Source organism: Phascolarctos cinereus, unplaced genomic scaffold, assembly GCF_003287225.1.
Source record: "Phascolarctos cinereus isolate Bilbo 61053 unplaced genomic scaffold, phaCin_HiC Scaffold_4;HRSCAF=312, whole genome shotgun sequence".
NCBI lineage: Eukaryota > Metazoa > Chordata > Mammalia > Diprotodontia > Phascolarctidae > Phascolarctos > Phascolarctos cinereus.
In genome coordinates this window covers 597,488,124-597,513,524 of record NW_027555847.1, presented here as the reverse complement: position 1 = coordinate 597,513,524, position 25,401 = coordinate 597,488,124, and the positions used below count along the sequence as shown (strand labels likewise).

The 25,401-nt window shown below is 37.2% G+C and overlaps 1 protein-coding gene across 1 annotated transcript in view; it reads right to left on the bottom strand.

The window, feature by feature from the left end:
* The window catches only part of LOC144454172 (regulating synaptic membrane exocytosis protein 2-like), a 238,910-nt gene that overhangs the window by 105,376 nt on the left and 108,133 nt on the right, over positions 1 to 25,401 (bottom strand). Inside the window, exons 2-3 of the mRNA XM_078151795.1 lie at positions 10,503 to 10,535; positions 10,005 to 10,091 (exon numbers count right to left, since the gene is read on the bottom strand). Of these exons, the coding sequence (XP_078007921.1) occupies positions 10,005 to 10,091; positions 10,503 to 10,535 (120 nt within the window). The remainder of the gene's footprint in view (positions 1 to 10,004; positions 10,092 to 10,502; positions 10,536 to 25,401) is intronic.

Sequence of the window (25,401 nt, the reverse complement as noted above, 5' to 3'; positions counted from 1 at the left end):
CTTATGCCTAGAATGCACTTCTTCCTCACCTTCACCTTCACCTCTTGGAATCGCTGGTTTCCTTCAAGACTCAGCTCAAGCACTACTTTCTTTCTACAAGAAGCCTTTCCTGTTACCCTAGATGTGAATGCCCTCCCTCTCCAAAATACCTAATATTTGTGTTGCACATATTCTGAATACAATTATATATGTTTATGTTGTCTCTTCCACTGAAATGTAAGCTCCTTCAGAGCAGCGACTATTTTACTTTTCACTTTGCATCCCCAACACCTAGCACAGTGTCTGGCAGTAGTAAGTGCTTAATGTTTGTGTAAGGACTGAAGCCCTCATCCTTAGAGGTTTTATGGGGATGATGGGATTTGGTCTGGAACTTAAACAATAGAAAGGAAAAAGAAGGGCTCCCTAGATAAGGAGGAAAACATGAACAAAAGTGTGGAAACGGAAATGAACTTCTGATGAGCAGGAGACAGTGAGAAGGCAAAAATTCATGCAGAAGAATAGGAAAAAATATATTAGAAAGATGTGAAGGCAAACCATGGAGAGCCTAGAAAGTCCAACATAAGAGTTATGATATGATTCAATGGGATATGGATTCATAAGATGACAAAGGAGTGTTTTTAAACTGTTAGTTTGGCAGCAAAAGGCAAGAAAGATGAAGAGAGACAGAAGGGAAGGATATCAGCTAAGATATTATACTGTTACAGAAACTTAGGCATGAAGTAATAAAGGCCAGAGCTCCTATAGGGATAGGTGAAAATGAAGAATAAAAAGCAAATCCAAAAAACATTTGAAAACAAGAAACAACCAAAATTAGTAACAAGCAATGAAAGTCAAGTACAACCAGGAGTATGCTGGTAAATGTTTAATAACCAGATCTTGGTGGGGGTTGGGGGGGAGAGAATGTACACAATAAATACTTTTTAAGCTTAATCTGTATTATTAACATTTTCTCCATCACTTTCCTAAGACACTTTCCTAGACAATCAAAACAAAACAATAAATCAAGCCCTTATTTGTAGCAGTTGCTGATTTCCAAGGTGCAAATTCTCACACTGAAAATTTAACAATCAGCTTTCTCCAGACAGTTCAAGCTGGAACACCCCTAGATATAATTCCAAAGTGGCTTTAAAATCTTTAGGGAGACTGGAGTAAAAGTAATATGAAAAAGTGAAGAAGGTAGATAGGGAATTCCTTCTTTGACAAGGGAATTTCTTCTTGGATAGAAGATATTGAGTTCAGTTTTTTTGCATGTTGAGTTTGAAGTGATGGCAAGATATCTACTCATATGAGAAGATCCTGCAAAGGTCTCACCTCCATACACGTCATCTAAAATCTTCTGAGTAGATACATGCCTCTGTGCTTAAAGCTCTCCAAGGAAAAATAACCCAGACCTCTTGAAGTAATCCAGCCTAGTTGAACTTACTTTATTGTCAGGAAGAATTTTTCCTTACCTACTCTATATTGCTCCAACTGGAACAATTCCTCTGGGTCTCAGTTCAGAGTATTTGATCCTAATATTCATATAGTACTGTAAAATCAAAATATCAAAGTATATGCTCCAATAACACATATCAAAGATTCAATCACCTAAGGTCCTGTTGTTTCTTCTTTTGAAATATCTTTGACTCAAAGGACATGGGTTCAAATATAGGCACTGTCACTTCCTAGATGTGTGACCTTGGGTAATTCACTTAACTTCTCTGGGCCTCAGTTTCTGCATTTAACAAAAACAAAAACAAACAAAACAAACAAAAAACCCTTTAATAATAAAATTGTGTTTACTTTGTCCTATTGTACATACTGAAATACAAGAAAAGTGACTCAAGGTTGGACTAAATGGCCTGTAAGGATCATTCCAGGTCTAAGGCTCTAATCTCATGATACAGCATAATCACTAATTTGATCCTTACCGTCATCACTTCTCACCTAGAGTTCTGCCACACTTACAAATGACCTTTTACTGCCAAACAAGCCCAATTTCTTAACCTTCATAGGCCTTCAATCATTATTGCTGCTCTCTTCTGGACTACTTCCAAGTTTTCTAAATCAATCCCTGCTAATTTCTGAAGCCCAAATTAGACAGTGCATTCAGAGACTGTCCAGTTTGGTCACAGAGCAGGGAAAAAGGTGCTACTTGTTTTGTAAGGGTCGGCCACTGTACGGAGCCATTAATTTTACCTAATTTTATCTGTTAACTCCCAGAAAGGGGTTCTTGGAGGCTCATCTAAATTTTTGTTACCTGATTATAACATTCAAACGATTGAAATTATGTAAATATGTGAAAAGAGTGCACCAAAATTTTCTAACTTGTAATATATTTACTATTCTTCTGCTCTGGTTGTAGGCAACAAGGATAGAAATTAAGACATATCAGAAGACAAAATAGTTCTACAAAATCCATCCAATTGCCTGAATTTGTAAAATGTCTCTTCAAAAACAAATTACATACACAGTAAAGCACATTAATACCTAGTTTTGGAAATTGTTTAAAATAGGTTTTAAAATCCCTTCTCAGCATTACAAGGATCTAAGACATCTCCAGAGGCCTCATGATAGAAAATGCTATCCACATCCAAAGAAAGAACTATGGAAGTTGAATCACTATCATTTTTTTTCTCTTCTGTTGAGTTTTGTTTCCTCTTTCTGATGGCTCCTCTTATTGGTTTTAATTTTTACTTACAACTTCACTAATGTGAAAATGTTTAATAAGAATGTAAATGTATAGCCTATATCAGATTGTGTGCCATCTTGGGGAGGGTGGTGGGGAGGAAGGGGGAGAAAAATTTTAAACTCAAAAGCATATGGAAGTGATTGCTGATAAATCAAAATAATAAATTTTTTTAAATAGGTTTTAAAACTCTCACAGAAAATCAGAGTGGAAGGACTAGGCTACTATTATATGAATCTGGATCCTTTACACTTTTGAGGGCACCAAACTCTATGAAGATATAGTTGCCCTTTTTACTATAAAAGTTTGGATTCTAAAGGTTGTTTGAAATTCTTCCAATGCTTCCAGTGGAAGCATGCCTTTACAGATATGTCATAATATATCATTAAGAAGTCTAGTGAGAAGAGGTTTCATCAGGAAAAGCATTAATAAATGACCACATTGGAAACAGTGCTTCAGCTGAAGTCAGGGCCACAATATTACAAATGAATAAATTTTTTAAAAATTCACATTTGCAGAATGACAGAATCTGGGAGAAGAAATGGCTCATTCAATGGGTATTTCATCCAACCCACCGCAGAACAAGAATCCCTTCTACAAACTAATAAAAAATGGGCATTTGGTCTTTGCTTTAAGACTTCCAAAAAAAGAGGAACCCCCTAGCATCTCAGGTAGCATATTCCATATTTGGAAAGATCAAACTGTTAGGAAATGTTTTCTTTACCTCAAACTTATATGTGTCTGTTTTCAATTGCCACCTATTAATTCTAGTTCTGCCTCTGGCACCAAGCAAAACAAGACTGCCCCCTCTTTCATGTGTCAACTCTTCAACATCATTAAGAGAAGACGATTCTGTGAGATGGAGTCCTAGATCTGGACTCAAAAGACGGGCTTTCAAATCCCAGTATTTCCATGACCCTGAACAAATCAGTTACCTTGAAGGTTAAATCTAACCTTAAAATTTTCCATCTGTTAAATGAAGGAACGTTGAATGGCATTTTCTATGAAACCCAAAATCTGAGCATATGATTGTTTATTCATACTGAAAGAGGGGGAGGAAATGAATTCTAGCAGTATCCAAAATGGTTCATGTCAAGACGCCTCAAACTTTACTGCATATTGTTTGGTGGGGAGTAGTATACTCCTAATGGATGAGGGACTCAAATGAATCTCCTCTTCGATCTTAATTTTTATGTTTCTCAACTAATATAGTATTATTCCTTAAAGCATATGGGAATGGTGGTAAACTATAATTGCTTTACCTCTTTCCATGTTACAGAGTATTATTGTTCAAAAGACTGCAGATGTATCTATGAAAATGATTGTTTCATAGTTTTCACCATTAAAGTGCCACTTATATTTCAGTTCTACTTCCAATAATTTCAACTATCCAGAAGGCAGGTGCATGTTGTGTTTGTGAAAGAAAAGGCCCCTCTATCCAGCAAGAAAAATATCTGTCAAAAAATCATGCATCTTACTCTGCAATAGAGTCTGAAATTAGTCCTCAGCTTTTATTTGGAGCCTACTGAGCGACAGGGACCGGTTTTTTATTTCATTGGTATAGGAAACTCCCAGATGAACAGCCTCCTTCTACCAATGCAGTATGTCACCTTCCCTGTAATTTAGAGTCTTATAGTGTTGCCTAGGGCAAAGGTATCAACTCATACAAAAATAGAGGTGACTAAACTATAGTGCACATATTAACTTGGAAAAACACATAATAGTATTATCTATATTTCCTGATATCTTCATTTATTTTGCCGAACATTTCTCAATTATATTTTAATCTGCTTCAGGCAGGCTGTGGCCCACATGTTTAATACCTCTGGCTGAAGGCACTGAGAGGCAAGTGACTTGCCCACGGTCATACAGAAAGTATGTATAATAAACAAGGATTGCACCCAGGTCTTCCAGGTTCTGAGGCCATCTGACTATCCATTATAGCACACTTTCAATGACATAGCCACAATATAAAATAAGGTTATTGATTTTAAAAACTATGCAGTCTGTTTTTTCCAATAATAAGTAAGACCTGGGCAAATGTTTCAGGGGTAAATATTCTCATTATAGTATGAAAAGAGATGAAATAACTACAAAAAGCAGACAGAAAAATTGTAAATGCACTAAAATGCAGAGATGTTCAATTCCTCAGTAGCTTTCATGTATTATATAACTGCATATAATCACTGATTCTCATAATGATCAAGAAAATACACCAAAAATAGAAAGAGAAAAAATGAATTAGAAAAAGAAACCAAAACAATTTTTATGGAGGAAAGCATTTTGGAAATAGATTACTCTAAGGCTCCAGAAGAAAATTATAAGAAACAGTTGAAAGTATAAGGGATTTCCATATTCCCTGCAAAGACTGCATTTACTATTTATCATATCACACCAGTAATCAGGCTGTCATTTCACCTTAAGTCTTAAACACAAGTTAATTAACCACAGTACAGGCATTACACAGCCTTCACCATTTTGCACTAGTATATCCCAGGACTTGTTTATTTATTAAGAGTATGCAATATTTTCCCATTTGAAGATTAACAAGGATCTTTTTTGTCTTTTCTACAACCTGCTTCCTTACACTTGCACTCTTCATTAGTACTAATAGAATGGATAATAAGGGAAGGAAGAAAGTATAATTTATATTATTCAACTGATATACTAATAATTTTCTGTAAGAGATGAATGTGACAGAAATTGAAATAAATGGCCCAAAACATTATCTCTCTTTCACCTCAGAGATGATCAAAGCCAGATGCACTATTCTCCTTATGGTAATAATTTCACATAAATTACTCACAGATCTCAATGAGTAAGTCTTCTTCATAAGCTAAAATGTAGTATAAGACAAAACACAAAACAAAATAAAAATGACACTGACCTAAAGAAATTTATATTCTAATAATTATAACCTACACAGCCCATGAGCTGAAAGGCAAAATGAATTTATTAAAATGTAATTACACTAGGGAAATGTGATGGATATAATAGCTCATATTGACCTTTGGACTGAATATGAACTGAATTGATGGGACTCAGTTATCTCTGTAGAGAATACATAGTTATAAACTCTACTTTTTAGAAACCTTTAAAGCACCTATGGATATATTAAGGTTTTAGCTGTTCTGATTAAGGGGAATAAATGATGTTACATGTACATAATAATAAGAAAGTAAAATATCACTGGACATGATCTGCTTTCAGTTATCAGTAAGGGGCAGGAATGGTAAACTCTCCCAAAACTCAGAAGAAAAACTTAAAACTGAGCACTGAGATTTCTTACTATCATTGAAAAGAATGAAAAGGTAGTAAAGGGTATATCTAATGGGAGGATCAGAAAATTAGAGCAAAAATCATAAGACCAGGGAAAAGATGTTTAATTAGAGGGTAAAACTGAGTAAACTATTTTCAAAAGCATAAAATCTGGGCTGAGAAATATTTGTCTGATCTTTTTTTTGATGATTTTATACCTCATTAGTGTGATACTGACCATAATCCATTCATATTTGCTCATGCATATCTTATACATATCTTTTTATAAATCTTCCATACAACTCACATTAAGTAGCCAATTTCCCTCCCCCTCTCCAAGTATACATGCCAATGCCTCCTTTCCCTTTTTTCTTCTTGGCTGGATACTAAACCTCTATCTCCATCCTCACCAGAAAAAAAAACCCTAAATTCCTTATCAGAGAGAACCCAGAATCCCTTGCCAGACAGAACCGAGAATCCCTGCTCCACTACCTCCCCCTTTCCAGTAATGGTAGATTACTCTCTGCTCTAGGCACCTCACCCTGTAGAACAGACACTCTGATATATCCCAGGGACACCTGGGCCCTGCAATATACTTTGTTGCTGAATTCTTAGGACTTCTGGACCTTTCCATTCATGCTGCAGCTCAACCTTTCCATGTGTATTGTCTCTCCAAATAGTGTAATCTTTTTCGACAGCAGGACCTTTAGGTATACTTGCGTCATCCATAATTAGTACAATGGGTGGCACATGGGAAATTTTGACAAATTTTTTTCATTCCTTCATCATTCATTCATTCAGTCAAAAAGGACTGCCCAACATGCTAGAGTCCTGTCTTTAAGATGATTCACATCTCTCAGATACTAGTACCATCATTAGACTGCCCATTTATCATCCCTCACTCTCAACAGCATGGACAGCCCACTTCCTTTTTCCAGTCATACACTCCCTTCATGATGTCTTTTACATCATTTCTTGTGGACAAGTTACCACTGGTAAACCTCTACACAAATCATGAGATTTGTTAATTAATATCTTGTCTCAGCTACGATTGCAAAGAATGAGATGATGGTCTCTCCAACTATGAAAAAAATACAGAATACAGAATTCCACAAGTCAGAAAAATATTGCTAAGGCCACCTCTCAGTAGCTTGGCTGTTCATATAACTATCCAGTATTTTCTTTTAGCCAAAAGCCCCTGGAAAAGCTAACCTACCCTTCATGGAGGAGACTAAATGAAGTCTCTTTTGTTCTTCTAACAGAGAAGAATAAAGTCCATCTTTCCCACATTAGAGAGAAGCCCTTCACCTTTCCAGTGTCATTATCTAAAAATGGGCTTGAAGTTACAATGAAGATATTAGATGAAAAAGCAAGTTCCCCATGGTCCCAGTATAAGTTCAAAGTAATTCCCAATATAGCATGAGTAGAATCTAATTAAACTGAAAAAATTAAAAATTAAAAATAAAATAAATGCCAAGTTACATGAAATGGCATATTTTATGTCACTTTAAAAACTTGCTGTTTATTTTCCTCAAACCTGAAGCATCCCTGGTTTCCAACAGCAATACGATTCCACTTTTTTTAGCAACTTTAAAGGTAACACTTGAAGGGTCATTAACAACTCTTCATGAAAACTTCTGCAGTTAACTTCAATTTAACAAACTATGTGGAGTTTAAGCACTATGTGAAAGGCAGTGTCCTAGGGGATGGGGATGGTGAGACAAAAATAAAACAATCCCTTCCCTCAAGGACAGCTAGGTGGTACGGTGGCTTGTAATCAGGAAAACCTCTTCCAAATTCAAATTCCACCTCAGATACTTGCTCTCTGGGTGACCCTAGGCCAGGTCACTTCACCCTGTTTGCCTCAGTTTCCTCATCTGTAAAATGAGGGGGAGAAAGAAATGGCAAAACACGCCAGTAGCTTTGCCAAGAAAACCCCAAATGGTGTCACGAAGAGTTGGAAATGACTGAACAACAAACAACAACACCCTCAAGAAGTTTATACTCTGTTCTGGTTCCCTGTGACTTTTCCCTCACTCCTTGCAACCAGGTGTTCTTCCTCATGGTTACTGCCTCATTATTCTCTATGCTGCTGGGGAGCCTATAAATAGTCAGTCAGCAAATATTTATTAGATGCCTACTATGTGCCAGGTAATGTGCTAAGTGCTGGGGATACAAAGAAAGGCAAAAGACAGCCCCTGCTCTCAAATAACTCACAGTATTAGAGCAAGTGATAAGGTTAACTAACAGTAAGGACAAAGAGGGGGGACTCTGTGAAGTTGTCTTTAAATTACAGAATTTAAACTTCTAACACTATCCTTCCTAGATCCACAATTTGTATAACCTCTGAAGTGACAGTATTATCTCCATCAATATGCAGTTTTCCCTACCTTCTCAGTACAGGAGATCACAGTTATAGTAGTTTATCTAGGAGTATGCCAGTAAAGTTAGCAACTGGATCTTCCCCAAAAACTGTACACATGATACACTTTTCAATTTTATTTGCATTAACATCTTCTCCATCACTTCTTAAATCTAGACAGTCAACAAAACAATAAAGTGGGCCCTGATCTGTAGCATCTGCTAATTCACAAGGTATAAATGCTTGATAATTTAACCATAAGCTTGAGCAGGTCAGCCAGCACAGTCCTTGGTCATATTTAAATTTCATATTTGCCTTGAGTTCTTTGGGAAGAAAAGAAAGAAAGAAAGAAAGAAAGAAAGAAAGAAAGAAAGAAAGAAAGAAAGAAAGAAAGAAAGAAAGAAAGAAAGAAAGAAAGAAAGAAAGAAAGAAAGAAAGAAAGAAAGAAAGAAAGGGAGAAATGGAAGGACAAATGGAGGGAGAGAGAGGGAGAAATGGAAGGACAAATGGAGCGAGGGAAACAAAGAAGGAGAGAAGAAAGAAGGGAAGGAAGGAAAAGAAGGAAGGATAGGAGGGGGGAAGGAGGAAGAAAGAAAGGGGAGAAGGAAGAAAGAAAGAAAAAAAGAGAGAAGAAAGACAGGAAGATAGAGGGAAGGAAGGAGGAAAGGAAGGAAGGAAAGAAAGAAGGATTAGCACTCTCCTCCCAAGTAGAATCATGAGGGGAGGAAAGAAATTCCTTTTGTTGATACCTAAAGGAAAACAGTTCTTGTCTTTTGCATAAGTTCTCATCTCCTTGCATAAGACTTGTTAGAAATTTTTCATGATGACTAGTTTTTCATATTTTTTTGGTTCTATTAAGAATTTTTAAATTGAACCAAATTTCTACTCCAATGCTCTATTGTGGTTTGGAGGTGGCCATGGACTCTTGAAGGTTTCCTCGGAAAAGCTTCATTTATAGTCTCAGGATATATTTTGTCCTAGGAGTAGCCTAGATAAATTCAGAAAGGCTCATCATGAGTATGTTGGCCAACAGGTGATGATTTGTTTTTAACGGTAGCAATTCTTCAAAAACATATACTAAGGTATGGAAAGATCACAGTATCCATAGATGGAGGGATTATTCACACAATGACATTACAAATGTTTTAACTATTAAAAAAATCATTAAATGAAATCATTAAAGCATCAAAGGGCTGGTCAATTTTTGAAGTTTTCAGATGAGACAAATAATTGAGCCTGTTACTGGAAATAGAGATATTTTCAGTAGTGCATACTGTTTATACTATTTATACAGGAATTTCAGAGAAAATTGTCTTTTTATCTCCTCCATAGTTTCCATTTTTTAAAACTTGTTGCATGGTGCCAAGAAAAGAAAACTGGATTTGGAGTCAGAAAACCTGGACTCACATCCTGGCTCAGACACTCCCTATATGACCTTGCGGAAGTTGCTTTCCCAATCTCAGTTTCCTCATGTGGAGTGGGAGAGAACTACATTATATATTATCTCTAAAGTCCTTTCCACCTTGGAAATCCTATTATCCTATGTTCCTTCTTCTTAATTTCTAGGGGCCAGATGTCAACCAAAGGTCTTCACAATCTAACGAGGAGACTTTCCTGAGGGTATTCTTTTCCATGGGCAATTAAAAAAAAAAAACATACTCTACAATGTGTTATACTAAGAGACGATATTTAGTCTACATAGAGCAGCTTACTTACGTCTGGGGCTCCTTTTCATTTTGTTGTTTGTGTTGTGGTTGAAGAACGTTATTTACCAGCTCAGTGATCCCACTAAAGGGAAACCACCTGTTTAAATAAGCAAATAATGTGACTAAATTACCAAATCAATAACACTCTGTGGTCAAATGTTTTCTTATCCAATCACAACAAAAAAAAGAGAGAGACAGGCGGGGAGAAAGCTACAGCCAATGGGAGTGTGAGCTGCGATCATCTGTCAGCCAATTAGAGTAGAGAGAAATAAAGGTTTGACACTTCACCAATCCACAAGCAGGCAGCAAGAAACCACATCCAGCCACTATCGTGGATGAAGTAAGAAGCTACAGGCAGCTAGCTGTCTTACAAGCCAGTCGAGAAAGCAGCAAATGACACACTAGCTGCAGTCTACCAAGTATTAGTGTTAAGCTAATACCGTTAGAGGGGCGGGAAGCAGAGTGGGACAGAGGGCGAGGAAGTCTACTGCACTCTTGGTTTACTTACTGCGTCGCCTGGGGTTTGGGTTCTTCTTTGGCCCTAAAAAGATAAGTTTGCACAGCTGAGTGCAGTGGAACTAAAAAACCATCGTCTTTCTACACATCTACGGTCTATCTATGCAATATTGGACAAATAAAATAAGATCTGGCCTTCCCTAAGGGCAGATTCACTCCCTAGGAGCTCAGAGAGAGATTGGGCATGAGATTCCTTCTTTTCATTTCACACCTAAAATTGAAGCTGTCTAGTTGGCTATTTTAAAAGCACTAAGATAGAAGTGCTGCTGAAATTATAAAGCAGCAGGGTCCATACCTTTCAAGCTCTCTGCGTGTTATTTTTTTATCTATACTGTCACATGGAAAGTACTAAGCTACTAAAAAAAATTTAAAAATTTATAAATAAAATGTATTGAAGGTAAAGATAGCTTTTATTTTAGAAAGGGAGGGGAAATGGTTCTTTAGGAAAGCTTTCTGTAGTGCTTAGCAAAATATTTTTTGTTAAATTAATGTGATTTCATGATAAATAAAAATCTTAAGTAATAATTGTAAAAGAAAAAAAAAGCTTTCAAGTAGTCCTGAGAAGTGGGAAACCACCTGTTTAAATAAGCAAATAATGTGACTAAATAACCAAATCAATAATACTCTGTGGTCAAATGTTTTCTTATCCAATCACAACAAAAAAAGAGAGAGAGGGCAGGGATAAAGCTACAGCCAATGGGAGTGTGAGCTGCGATCATCTGACAGCCAATTAGAGTAGAGAGAAATTTCTTTTTTTATGGGGTGTTTACAATACCTTATTGTGAAATTTGGGTTAAGTATTTAGTCATAGGTTTCCTGTCATCTGCTGACCTTCAATTTTCATCTGTGGCTTCTACAAAACTCCCAAAAAATTCCCATTTAATTTCTTATATGATTTGGGATATATGGAAACTGCCATGGGGAAAGCTGTGATGTGGAAGGGATAACTGTAGAGGATAGAGTGCCTGAGTCAGGAAGAACTGGGTTCAAATCAGACCTAGCTGTGTGACTTTAAACAGTCATCTCACCTAGCTGATCCTCAGGAAACTCCCTAAAACGTGTCCAGTAGGTTAAATATGAAATGTTTTCTTGGTTAATATTTTATATATTGATGTAATTCTCTTCCTCTATTGCTTTTATTCACCATTTATTTCTTACCCATCTATATAAATAAGATAAGAACATAAGTATTATATCAAAAATTAAAGGTTTTCTTCTCATATAAACCCTAAAGATGAATTTGTCTCCTGCTTAATAATAACATAAAAAGAAACATGTTGGGGGTCTGTGATGGATGTAGCTTATCTTTGGTTCAAGCTTATGATTTCATCATGGGGACGAACTCCCAATGTGAAAACTCCCTCTACCATTACAGATCTCCAACTTGCCTGTAACTTAGAAACCTAGAAAGTTTTCTGGAACATTAAAAGTTTATGTCACACAGCTAGGATGTGTCAGAAGCAGAAATAGAACTGAGGTCACCTTGACTTCAAAGTCAGCCATCTATCCAATAAACCATGTTACAAATATCAATTTCCTTTCACAAATAACTTCATAGAAGAGCCATAGGTATTAAATCATAGATTCATTTTAGATAAAATGAAATTGTAACCTTACTCTGTAAAACCTAACAAATAAAATTAAACTCTAATCAGCTTAGTTTTTTACTCCCAACTTCACAGGGTACAATTTGTGCCCTGGGAGAGGTAAGCAGCTATTTGTTCTATCATTTTAGCTCTGGGCCTACATGAAGTCTGGTATGAAGTGGCTAGAGCTTGCCCTAGTTTATCTTCACCTTCGTCCACCCAAGAGGCACATTCTTGGCAATTTATATCTTAGAGAGTTGGCAGTGGGTGGTTAAGTGACTTGCCTGGGGTCATACAGTCATGTACAGATCTTCAACCATTTCCCCTTCCAAATTAATTTTATCTTCAATTCATATTATTAGATAACTTATCCCTGCTCACACAGCTAATAAGTGTCAGAAACAGGACTTGAATCCAGGTCTTCTTGACTGAAAAGTTGGCTCCCTATCCAATAAGCCATGATGCCTCTTGGATGGGGGGAAGATAAAGATAAACTCAGGGCAAGGTCTAGCCACTTCATACCAGAGGGAACTTCCTACTTTCTATAGCTGTTCCCCCATACCTGAAACATGCTTCTTCCTACACTCCAACTACTAACCGCACTGGCTTCCTTTAAGTCCCAACTAACTTCACACTTTCTACAGGAAGCCTTCCCCAAGCTGTCTTAATTCTGGTGCCTTCCCTCTGCTAGTTATTTCCTATTTATCCTGTGTTGTATATAGCTTGCTTCATACATATTTGTTTGCATGTAGTTTCCTCCATTAGATTATAAACTCCTTTAGGGCTAGGACTGTCTTTTGCCTCTTTTTGTATCCCCAGTGCTTAGCACAGTGCCTGGCATTGTGGTGCTTTACAAATGTTTATTTAATGAATGAACACCAAATAAATTACAGGTCTAGACCTTATCCTTTACCTTCTCGGATACATAATACATAAGCTTCTGATTTCAAATACAAACCGTAGGGAAGGTACCCTTCATCTGAGGAGTCTCTCTTTCTATCCAGCCACTTACAAAGCCCTTCTCACAAAGAAATCTAGCTGCCTCAAGTCCCCTCTGGCCACTTTACCTTTTGAACTTGTAGCCTTTTCTAGTCTCTGCCAAGGACTTTGCCTGACCCTTCACAAGCCTTTCAATCTCATCAGAAATTTTACATCCTTAGGTTCTGTGAAGTCCTCTATGTGGGTGTTTCCTTGACTAAAGCAGTGTTCAATCACTTAAAAGACTTTATAAAGGATCTTCAAGAGCTGTTGGGGCCAAAAAAGAAACCTCAACTTGTCTTCTTATACTTTACTCTCCATCATATACTTTGCAGTCCTGAGACACTGTTCCTCCCACAAGACACTCCATCTCCCCCACATCATGCCTCTGCACTGGTTGCCCCCTATGCCTAGAATGTTTGCCCTCCTCATCTACTTCTCCTGGCTTCTCTGGCTTCCTTCAAGTTCCTTCAGCTAAAATCCCACCTTCTACAAGAAGACTGTCTCGCTCCCCCACCCCTTTAATGCCTTCCCTCTTTATTTACCTTGAATATATCTTGTATGTAATGTACATAGTTGTTCGCCCATTATCTCCCCCATTAGATTGTAAACTCTTTGAGGGAAGGGAATATTTTTGCCTAGTGCTTAGAACAGTGCCTGGATTAATAAAGTGCTTAATAAATAAATGCTTATTGACTGACTGACCTTGGCCAAGCTGGTGATAAAGAATAATACAAAAGACGCAGTTGGTTTTGTATAAATCCTCAGAATTCCCAAGTTGGAAGGGACCTTAGAAGCCTTCCAGTCCAAATCATAATTCCCTCTACTGCATGCCCAACTTTGGCTGGAAGACCTCTAGCAAAGGGTAACTCACAACCTCCCAAAGCAGCCCTTCTCCCTTTGGAAGTTTTTCCTTCCACCAACTCAATTTAGCTTTTTGTAACTTCCAGTCATCACCCCTAATTCTGTTCTCTGGCTCTACACAGAAGACATCTGTTTTTACTTACAGATGACAATCTTTCAAATATTTGAATGTAACTATTCATCAAGACCTCCACACCGTCCCCAGCATAGTGCGTGCGCGCACACACACACACACACACCCCAACTCCATCCCTTTGAAATCATCCATTCTAGCTTGGCAAGATCTGTCAGAGCTTGAACTCCACTATCATAGCCTTCAAGAACCCAGGGCGACCGTTATGTCATGAGAAGGCATTGGAATTTTTACTATTTTTAAAAAGCTTTTACCTTCAATAACTATTTCATTTCTTTTGTGTCTGGCTTTTTTTTTAACGTTAAATAGAAAATAGGAAGCAGCAATGTAAAAGGGCCATCCTACTGTCTGCCTGTAACTGAAAAATAAAATGGCATCCCAATGCTATATTTGCTCAGCCCAGTTAGTCCTTAGAGACTCTTTTTAGTGTCTCAAGTCATTCCCATGGAGAATGTAATCTCCAATGTTAATATCTCTACTCCACAGGTTTAATTTTAGAAAATATCAAGTGATCTTGCATTTTCCTACAAAGTTTTTTGGAAGCAGACTGAGCCCTAATAAAGTTATATGAAACTCTTATCACATTCTGCCCATTGGATAAAACCAAATAAATAATTTGCCTGCCAATTTGTCAACTAGCTTTTATTAAGCACTGGACACTGTGCTAAATACTAAGGATACAAAGGAAGGAAAGAAAAAAAGTGCATAGCCTCAAGGAGCTCATAGTCTAAGGGTAGAGACAACACGCAGCTATGTACAAAACAGATGGATATACAGGATAAACTGGATATAATCTCAGGGGAAGGCAATAAGATCAAGAAAGACTTGGAAAGGTTTCTTGCAGAAGCTGAGCCCTTGAAGTGAGACTTGAAGGAAGTTAGGAAAGCTATGAGGAGGGAGAGAGTTCTAGGCACTAGGGATAGCCAGCTAGAACATTCCAAGTCAGGAAATGGAGCATCATGGCCAAAGAACAGAAGGAAGTTCAGCAAGGGTCCAGGGTCACTGGATCACAAAGTATGTAAAGTAGAAGAAGACTGAAAAGGAAGGAGGCGCCAGGTTATGAAGACCTTTAAAAGCCAGAGGATTTTGTATTTGACCCTACGGTAATGGGAAGGTGGTAGAGATTATTGAATGATAAGGAGCATGACCTGGTCAGACCTGCCTTTTAGGGCGATCAGTTTGCAGCTGAGTAGATGAATTAGCGTGGGAAGATACCTGGGGCCCCATAAAGCAAGGGCTTTAATACAATTCACCTTTTGCTCAATTTGTCCCAATTTCCTTCCTTCATCATGAAAACCAGTGGAGAAGTTGTCAAGGGTTGGAATCATCATCCAAGGGGTGCCTGTCAGTTATTTCAATTTCACAGTGGCACAGCCTATAATCATTTGTGATAACCAAGCACTGGCAAATACTTCAGAGCCCCATCCCCCAAAACAGGGAACCTGCAATATGCACTGACCACACTACTATCTCCAAAAGAATTTCTTACATAATAGCAACCAGTTGAGGACTTCAGTTTCCTCACTGTTAAAATAAGAGGATTGGGAAAGATGATTTTTAAGGCCCTTTCTGCCTTTATATCCTGTATTTGTGCTGCTCCCTGAGCAAAATCAGAAAGCATCATATGTGGGCCTGAAGTATATCCAAACAAATTGATCAGGAAGAGCAGTGTAGACCTTGGCATTAATTCTAACTCACTTAAGCAGCTAGGTGGTTCGGTGGATAGAGCGCAGGGTCTGCAATTCATGAAGACATCCAGCCTCTGATTCTTACTGACTGTGTAAACCAAGGCAAATCAATTAACCTCTGTCTGCCTCAGTTTTTTGGTCTGTGAATTGAGGAAAATAATGGCACCTGCCTCCCAGCATTGTCGTGAGGATCAAGTGAACCTTAAAAACGCTTTATAAATATTAGCTATTATATAATAATTTCTTATCTGATAGTACCTTTGCCAACCAAACAAGCAACCCTCATATAGGAAGGTATCTTAAATGTCTGTGTGCATATGTGTGTGTGCACACATGCATGCATGCGTGTGTATACTGAAACAGCCATGTAGATAGATGGAGTGTTGTATCTTGAGTCAGGAAGAAATAAGTTCAAATCCAGACTCAGATACTTGCTCTATGACCCTGGGCAAGTCATCTAACTTCCCCATGCCTCAGTTTCCTCATTTGTAAAATGTGAATAATGATAGCATCTATTTCATAGAGTTATTGGGATAATTAAATGAAATTATATATGTAAAGTGCTTTGCAAAACTTAAAGCACTATAAAATGCTAGCTGCTTTTATCTTCATCAGCCATCTAACAGCTTCCAAAGCCATGCACCATTGTGTGAGAGTTACCAGGAGGTGTTGTCACTAGGGCTACTTCCTCATAATTATGTTTCCAATCAATGAACAGAGTTGCATTGTAAGTAATAAGCACAGCAAAGGAGAAAAATAAAATATTTTTTCAACAAAGCCCAAAACGAGAGTGAAATATACAGAACAAACCAACAGGTCAGCCACCTGATGGGCTTTGATCCTTCCAAGAGAAATAACGAAAGCAATTTAATGTATTGAATATGAAGGTGGACAAGACCAGAGGGCCTGAAAAACTTCCAGATGCTGCTGGAACCAAATTAAAGTATAACTGGGAAATATTTAACAAAACAAATAAAAATACAATACAACATAGATAATGCTAATTTGTCTTTTTCCAAGTCAATATGTAGCCCGCAGGGATCCCATTTCTATTTGAATTTGACACCACTGGACTAGACAAATTCTATCTTGTTACTTCTAACTCAGAATTTTATGATTCCACCCACCACTCATATCAATCTGTCCCTTTATCCAATTCCTCCTCTAATGTCTACCTGATTGAGAATATTGTCCTGAAAATCATCAGGTGACATTGACCAACCAACAAAACTGGCCAGCTTATTAGCCCTTTACGTCATTTTCCTGCAAATCTTCCCTCTGTAGTTTCTCATCTTTACCTTCACCCTCACCTAATTTCATTTCTCCTCTTCATAGACCATAAACAATTTCTGAATCTAGATCATTCCTCAGAGGGACTGAATGAGAAGCCTATAAATTCCCCCACTACAAAGACCTGTACTTTTGTACTGTCCTCTGTCAAACTGAGCTCAGCTCATTCAATCCCCATGACTTTAGTAACTCATTAATTTCAGTCATATGGACTCCCAGAATTGTAATGTATGTTCTCTGTAGCTGAAGGGGTATTTTTAAACATCTTTCATGATGACTAGAAATCCTCTCCAGCAAAGTAGAAGAAGAGAAATGAAAATGATTACATCCTAACCTCCACAGGCCTTCACATCATTCCCTTATAGGACATATATCTTTTAGAAAACAAATTTCCCCATACTCAAGGTTCAGGGCATTTTCTCATATAGCCTCTGCATAAAGTAATTTTGGAAGAGACAGAAGTAGACATGCTGATTTCAGTTATTATGACAGAGTTGGTCAGCTTCCAAACTAACTAGTACATAGAACAAAGAGTTCGGTGCAGAAAGAATTCTAGCTCTGGAGTCAAATAACCTGGGCTCAAATCCTACCCCTAATGGCAAGCTATTTAAACTCTTCGACCCTCATTTTTTTTCATCTATATGATGAAAGGGTTGAATTAGACAACCTTTGAGGTCCCTTTAGATCTGAGGCATAATCCTATTACCCTCAATCATTCCCTCCAAACCTGAACCGACTTCTTGATATGATTAATATGATATTACTTAATGTCTCTCTCATACCTATTCATATGCAGTATGTTCACTCACCTCATCTTTAGAAAATTCAGATTAGGAAGACTGTTTCCTTATGGACCATTTCTCCAAGGAGAGGCTGCCTGAATCAGAAAGGAAAATACCTGGGGCTAAACTCTTTTACAATAACACTCTTACAATGTCAAATAGCAGCAGTCATAGGATAAATCTAAGGGGATTTGCGCCTAGATCTCTAACCAAGGGGCATCATTATTGACTATTTAATCATAATTACGCTTTCATTGCTCATTGAGATGGCACCAGAGGAGAGAGTGAGGCTAGTGACTTTGCACAGCCCTCCCTCACTCAAGTCATGACTTCACCTTCCTGGTGTCATTGTCTCTTAGAAAATGAAAGACAAACAACAGTCTGTGAGTAGTTATAGCTGCCCCACTGGGGACCCAATTGGCCACTTCCAGTTGGGCAACACAGTTCTTTCTTCCCTACCTTCCTTCCTTCCTTCCTTCCTTCTTTCCTTCCTTCCCTCCTTCCTTCCTTCTTCCCTCCCTTCTTTCCTTCCCTCTCTCCCTCTTTCCTTCCCTCCCTCTTCTCCCTCTGTCCATATAGGAAATCATACCCTTACCTACGGGTGCTCTACCCAAAGGAATATAAATTTTGGTCTTTGAAACCTCACAAGATATCTTGGACTTTACAAGCTAGATTTCTAAGGACCATGCCTTAAACGCAAATCACTCTGACTCTCATTGATTGGCCAACAATAGGTCCCAGCACAAGACTCACTTGGTCATTGTTTGGGTCTGGATGGCTGAGGGTGAGTATAAATAGCAATTGTTTTCATTTTGGCCAGAAACCCTGTTCTTCCCCTTCCAGATTGATTTTTTTTTGACTATGTAAAAGAAGACATTCTCTGCCTCATTTCTTACCTAGCCTTAATCACTGAATGGGTATTACCTCAGTCAAACTGAGACCTGGAAAAGACCTTAGCTTAAAAAGTTAAGGTCTCCCACTGCATCCAGGGCCATCTCCAGTTGTCCTGATCTGCATCCTGACACTGGACCAGATGGCTTTGGAGGAGAAAGTGAGGCTGGTGACTTTGCACAACCCTCCCTCACTTAAACCGAATTCACTTGCAAGTCATGACATCACCTTCCTCATGCGATGGTCCTCTTTGAGAATGAAGGACAAACAACAAACGAATGAACAATGAACATATCAGACTGGAGAGTGAGCTAGAAGGTAAGTGAGCAGTAGGTCCTACATGAAGACCATCACAAATAGCAAACAAATCCACTTATTCAAGTTAAATAGCAAACAGAAATTGTAGAAGTTCTACAAATTAGAATAAACCAAAGAATATACAAGATTAAAGAGCTAATTTTACAGTACAGAAAACCAAGACCCTAAGAGATAAGTCTATCTTCTCCCTGTGTTATTTCTGAGTCATTACGATACTTTTTTTTAAGGAATTAGGGTCCCACTTCCAACTCCAAGATTAATCTCTGACCTCACCTAAAACTCACTTTGGATCTAATATTTCACAATGGTGTCACATCATGGCTGTCCACAATTTCAAGTACATAGATTATAACCATACATGTGGACATGATCAAAAGTTAGATTGCCTTCTGTGCTCCCAGTTTTATAAGGAGAATCTAAGCCAGGGCAGTAGAATAAGTCAAGGTGTAATCCAACATCTTACAATCTCCTCTTGATAGATGACAGTGTCCTTCCTACCCAGGAGGGCTCTCTACCAGTGCATATACACTAGACCACAGGTATGGTTTATGTTACCATACACCAATGGTATAGTAACATTTCCTTTGTTGCCAAAAAGGTGCTCCATATAGTCCTGTGGGGAAGAGCTAATTTCCATGTGCAAGAAGACAAAAAGAAATCATCCAAGGCATTCTTTTCCCAATACAACAGAAGACCCCCTATAGAGTCTGGATTGCTACCACTGGTGTCACTTTCCTAATTAATAGTGGCTAGAGGAAAACAACAAAGGAAAAAGGTGGTGTGCTGCCAACCATGATTGCCAGGACTCCTGGTAACTGCTTTCTGTGCACTGCAGGGTGATATCAGAGTCTTTCCACTGTAGATAATTCTTTTCACCAGCAACTGCCTTCACAGTTTCCTGCCCCTCCAATCCCACCTGCCAGCCCAATTTCTGGGGGAAACAATGAACAAGGGCCATGTGCTCCACAGACTTGGTGTCATAACAGCCATCCCATAATGCAGAGCCTCTCCCTCAAAATCTTATGCTGATCTCACCCCACCGGCAGAGCTATACCAGATTATTGCTGTCTGTTAGATCCGAGGCACCTGGTCTAACTTCAGGGCAGGAGAGCTATGTAAATTGGCTGCAGCATTTATAACAAAAAGAGGAGAAATAGGAGGAAGTCAGTGGCTACCTAGAGTATGGATATTATATTTAAATTATTGTTTGCTGAGTATTTAATGGGAGTCAGGTGGCTGGATTTTTGCTCCCTGCTCAATCACTAATTACCAGCAGGACTTTGAGAAAGTCAACTGACCTAAGGACCTCACTTTCCTCATTCTAAAATAAGAGGGTAAGATTAGATGACCTATAAGTGCCCATCCAGTTCTACAATTCTATGACTTTATATTTTAGCTCTCTTCTATCTTCAAGAAAAGATCTTTTAAAAAAAAATCATCCAAGAACTTAACACCAGCTCAGGTTATCACTTTACTATATTTATTATTTTTTTTAGGCAATTGGGGTTAAGTGACTTGCCCAGGGTCACACAGCTAGTAAGTGACAAGTGTTTGGTTTGAGGCTGGATTTGAACTCAGGTCCTCCTGACTTCAGGGCTGGTGCTTTATCCACTGTGCCACCTAGCTGCCCCAGCTATATTTATTATTAACATTAACTCTTTGTAACCCCCAAAAAAGCCATTTCACCAATCACGAAAATCATTATTTTGGAAAAACATATCAAATCTTGGTGAAAATATTTAACAACATATAAGTATTCAACTCAATTGCTGTACATAAATCTCATATCCGAAGGACACCTCAAATTTCCTACAAAATGGATAGAGATTTTTGAAGACATCTGTTCTACAGGATTTTTCAACTGAACCCAATGTGCTACATACAGACCAGTAATGGCAACCAAGGCTATGAGACATAGAAATTGTTCTACTGTGTTGGACTGAATGTTACAAAGGGACAAGTTAAAATGAGATTCTACCTGTAGTCTGATTTTTTAGATGACAAAAATGAGGCAGAAAAGAAGAAAAACAACAGGGCCAGTAGAAGAAAAAAATATCATAAATCCTCTTCCTTTGATTCATTAGGCTATCTTGCCTTCATAGAGGGCCTCAAAGTTGGGTTATCAATTGGATACATAAAACTATTCTTTGAAAGTCCTGGGATTCTAATTCATTCTATCAATTGTTATAGATATAAGAATAAAATACAACCTTCCCTTTTTTGGAAGAAGCATTCAAAGAAAAGCTATTACTCCTACATACCAAATTTCTCATCTTATTTCAAGTCTTGAAAAAATACTTAGAATGATTTAAAAACTGAAAATGCCTAAACAGTTTAATTGTCATGACATAAAATTCTCTCCAAAATAATGCTATGTGGTTACTTAGACTCTTTTCTCATTCCTCCATTTCTTTCTATTCCAAATCTGAATTTACTGTAGAAATCTCTTATCATAATATTCATAGGCCTTTCTTGATCCCCACTTCCACTTTTTACATTACTTTAAATTATTTGCATTTCCTTATCTGTATACAATTTGATTTCCTCCCCTGGAATGTATGTTTCTTGAGTATAGGAATTATTTTATTTTTGCCTTTGTATCCCCAGCACCTAGCACATTGGTTTACATGTAATAGGCATTTAATAAATATTTGTTTATTTAAAGTTAAATAATTTTTTTAAAAAGCTAGCCCCTAAATTTTAAAATTCCTTACCCTGGTAGAATGGAGAGTTGTTTGGTAATGTCTAAGGAACATGGTGGTTACTGCATCATCAAAAATTATAATCAAAAGTAATCTAAAGGTACTCAGCTATGAAATACAGTTCCTAAAATCAGACTTAAAGAAGCTATGACTTTTTTGTGACTCTAATCTTCCCTCCTGATTCAGCTAAAGAACTCAATCAATTATCCTAAATCGATAAAGAAAATAAGATTATGACATTCATTTTAATTGATGTTTATTGTTTGGCGTTAGCTGAGCCTGACTTCTGATTAAGTTTTCATTGCACTATTTCTAGATATTACCTGATTGGTACCACCATTGTTTATTAAATTAGTGGAAATAATTAGCTATTATATAATTCAGTAGCATAATGAAGAACTCTGATTTGTATGCCCTAGTGTGTCTCCTTTAACAAAAGCAGTTAACTGTTACTTGAAATCTTAGCCAATTGTGTTCAAAACATGCAAATTTACTGTACAAATTAAATAGTGGAACAAAAACATGCCAAGATGAGAAATCAGTGATGCCTGAATTGACTAGATTAAACGTCTAGATGGGGGAAAAAATCAGTATCCACGTTGGCAGTAGTTCTTTCATCTTCAATTTCTTCTTTTAATTTTAATTCTCAAAAGTAATAATAACTTCACATTCACATAACACTTACCAGCTTGCGTGCCTTTCATAGAGCCATGAACTACAGTGTAGTGTTAGAAAAATGTCACAAGTGACTGGGGGAAGGGGAAGAGTAGGTAGGAATGCATTTACAATATACTTTTAAGTTTAATGTGCACAGCAACTTTTTCTCCATCACTTCCTTAAGTCTAGACAATCAACAAAGCAATAAGTCGAGCCCTAACTTAAAGTATTTGCCAGTTTCCAAAGTGTAAATAAATGCTGACACAGAAAATTTAACAACTGGCTTCAGAAGCCCATTCAGGTTGGCTCCAGCAAACCCATTCAATGCACAGAATAGGCACTTGATAAGTACTTTTGAATGAATAGCAAATGAATAACAAAATGAACAAACTAATAAAGAATTATTTTTAAAACCTTTTTATTTAGAATCCCTTTTTCATTCCATTTTTAGAAACTAGGTGGTACGGTGGCTAGGGAGCCAGGCCTGGAACCAGGAAAATCTGAGTTCAAATCCTGCCTCAGACACTCACTAGCTGTGGGCAAGTCACTTAATCTACATTTGCCTCAGTTTCCTCATCTATTAAATGGGAATAATAATAACATCTGCCTCCCAGGGTTGTTGTAAACATCAAATCAGATAATTTATAAAGTGCTTAGTACAGTGCCTGGCATATAGTAAGCCCTACATAAATATTAGCTATTTCTATTAGCAAAATCATCATCATTCTTATTGCCACCTTTAGTAGATACTTTTATAGACTTTCTCTTCAATTCTTTGATGCTGGTGTGGTTTTCTTAATTGATGACACATAAGTAGATTTTTTTAATTACCTAAAATATCCTCCATCCCCTCTTTGATTTCAATAATCCTCAGTGGGAACAAAGCACAGCTTTTGTCTGTGAGAATAACAACTAGAAAGAGGCTGCAATCCTATGGATCATAGATTTCAAGCTGGTAAGGGTATAGAATTGCATCTAGTCCATCATTTTATGGACAACAAACATTCAGAGCAATGAAATGACTTGTCCTATGTGATACAGACAGTTAAGTGGCTGAGCCAGGATCCAAACCTAGGTCTCTGACTCAAAAGCCAAAGTTGTTTTTATACTACTCCACTAAGATTCCCATTCAATTCATTGTGGGATGCAAATAAACAAAGTCACATTCATACATTTTAGACTAGGCACATTATATATAGATGCATTGGTCTTCGCAACCAAGTGAAGGAATAGACGGTATTTTCAGAGGTACACTGTGTAGTTATCAAAAAACTTAGAGCATAATGAAAATTCAGTTCAATTTGACAAGCATGTACTATTCAACCTACTGTTAACATTTCCTTTATGAAAACATCTTACTTATCAGACTAACTCAAGAGTAAGACATTGGGAAATCAAACAAATAAATGCAAATCAGTATATATCTAATTCGCCAAGGGAAATCTTTAATAGAACATCTGTCCTAAACAATCAGACTGCTTCTAAGATATATTTTCAGTTCAGAGTGCCTCCACAGTACAGTGACCAAGATCATGAGAGGACTCAAAGCCCAGCTATATGCATATTGGTTTCAAGAACAGGCAAAATTAAGCTAGAAATTCTAAGATGTCTAATGGGGCACATAATATCACTCCTCAAGAATAAGAAAGGTTTGTGTACAGAAGAGCAATTAGATTTTTTCTACATGGTCCCCAACAGCAGAAGTAATGGAAAGAAATGTTAAGATGAAGTTGTGGGCTCAATAAAAAGGGAAGGAACTCCCCAAAAGACCATTTCTAATGGGAAATGGGATTCCTTGGGAATCACTGAGCTCTCCATCATTGGAGGTCTTCAGATAGATGATACTGTATGCAGGAATGAAGATATGAAAAGGGGTTGGTTTGTATGACCTCAGAGGTCCCTTCAAAATTGCAGGATTTTCTCTTTCCGTGGAGTCTAAGAGCTAACCTGGCACATGAAGATAGACAAGCTTGAAATTGAGACTTTTAAAGATAGCTCTATTCTCCTCTTTCTTCCAGTGATCAAGGAGCCAAATTATCTAATTATTTGCTAGATGCAGATAACAAATGGTCAAATGTCTGTTAACCTACATCTATACCCTTTCAAGATCAAAGTGATAGGAAAATCAACCCTGCACTAAAGCTTTGCCTCTTGGTATACTATCCTATGAGAAAGCCCAGAAATGAAAATATCTTGTGTGTTTCTCTACTTGGAAGAGGAGATGACACACTTCTCCACAAAATATTTTCTCAAAAATTTTGGAGGCAATTTGTAAATTAAGACATCTACCTCTTCTTTCTTTACATTATGCGGATTATAAAACTGTAGCTATCTGTTTTATTTCAGCTCTAGGAGAAATTACTTGTCAGCTCATGAAAATTATAAGTAACTGCACAAAACAAAATAAAAAGGAAATTATGTATGAGCTGGTTAGTGTTACCTTGTTCTGGATCACTCTTAGAAGCAAATGAGACTTTGAATCCACTTTTTTTTAATCTTACTATATCGAAGGAAGGAGAGGACATTGCAATGCCTGGGCTACATCTTCTGTTTCGGTAACAAAAACTTTCTTATATGAGTAATATTTCAAGTTATACAAGTAAAATATTTGTGTTATTAAAGATCTGTTACTAGTATTTCTATTATTTATTACAAGTATGTTCACTTTTAATTATATGATTATGATAATGTGGTGGTATCTTAAATTTAATATCTTTATATTCTTTTTAATATTAACTTTAATTAATATTAATTAGTTGATATTAACAATATTAATGACTTAATAGAAAGCTCCCAATAAACATGTTATTAAAGCTTAAAGTGTTATGTGCTGAATATGCTAAATTGGTGATAAACCTGTATTTTATTTAGATATATCATTTTTTTCTCAAAAGCAAATTTATTTGAATTCCATCTCATTGTGAAAATGCATGCCAGGTAGCATTTTTGGAAGATGTCAAATAACTACATGTGGAAATTACATGAAGTCTAGGAATCACTGC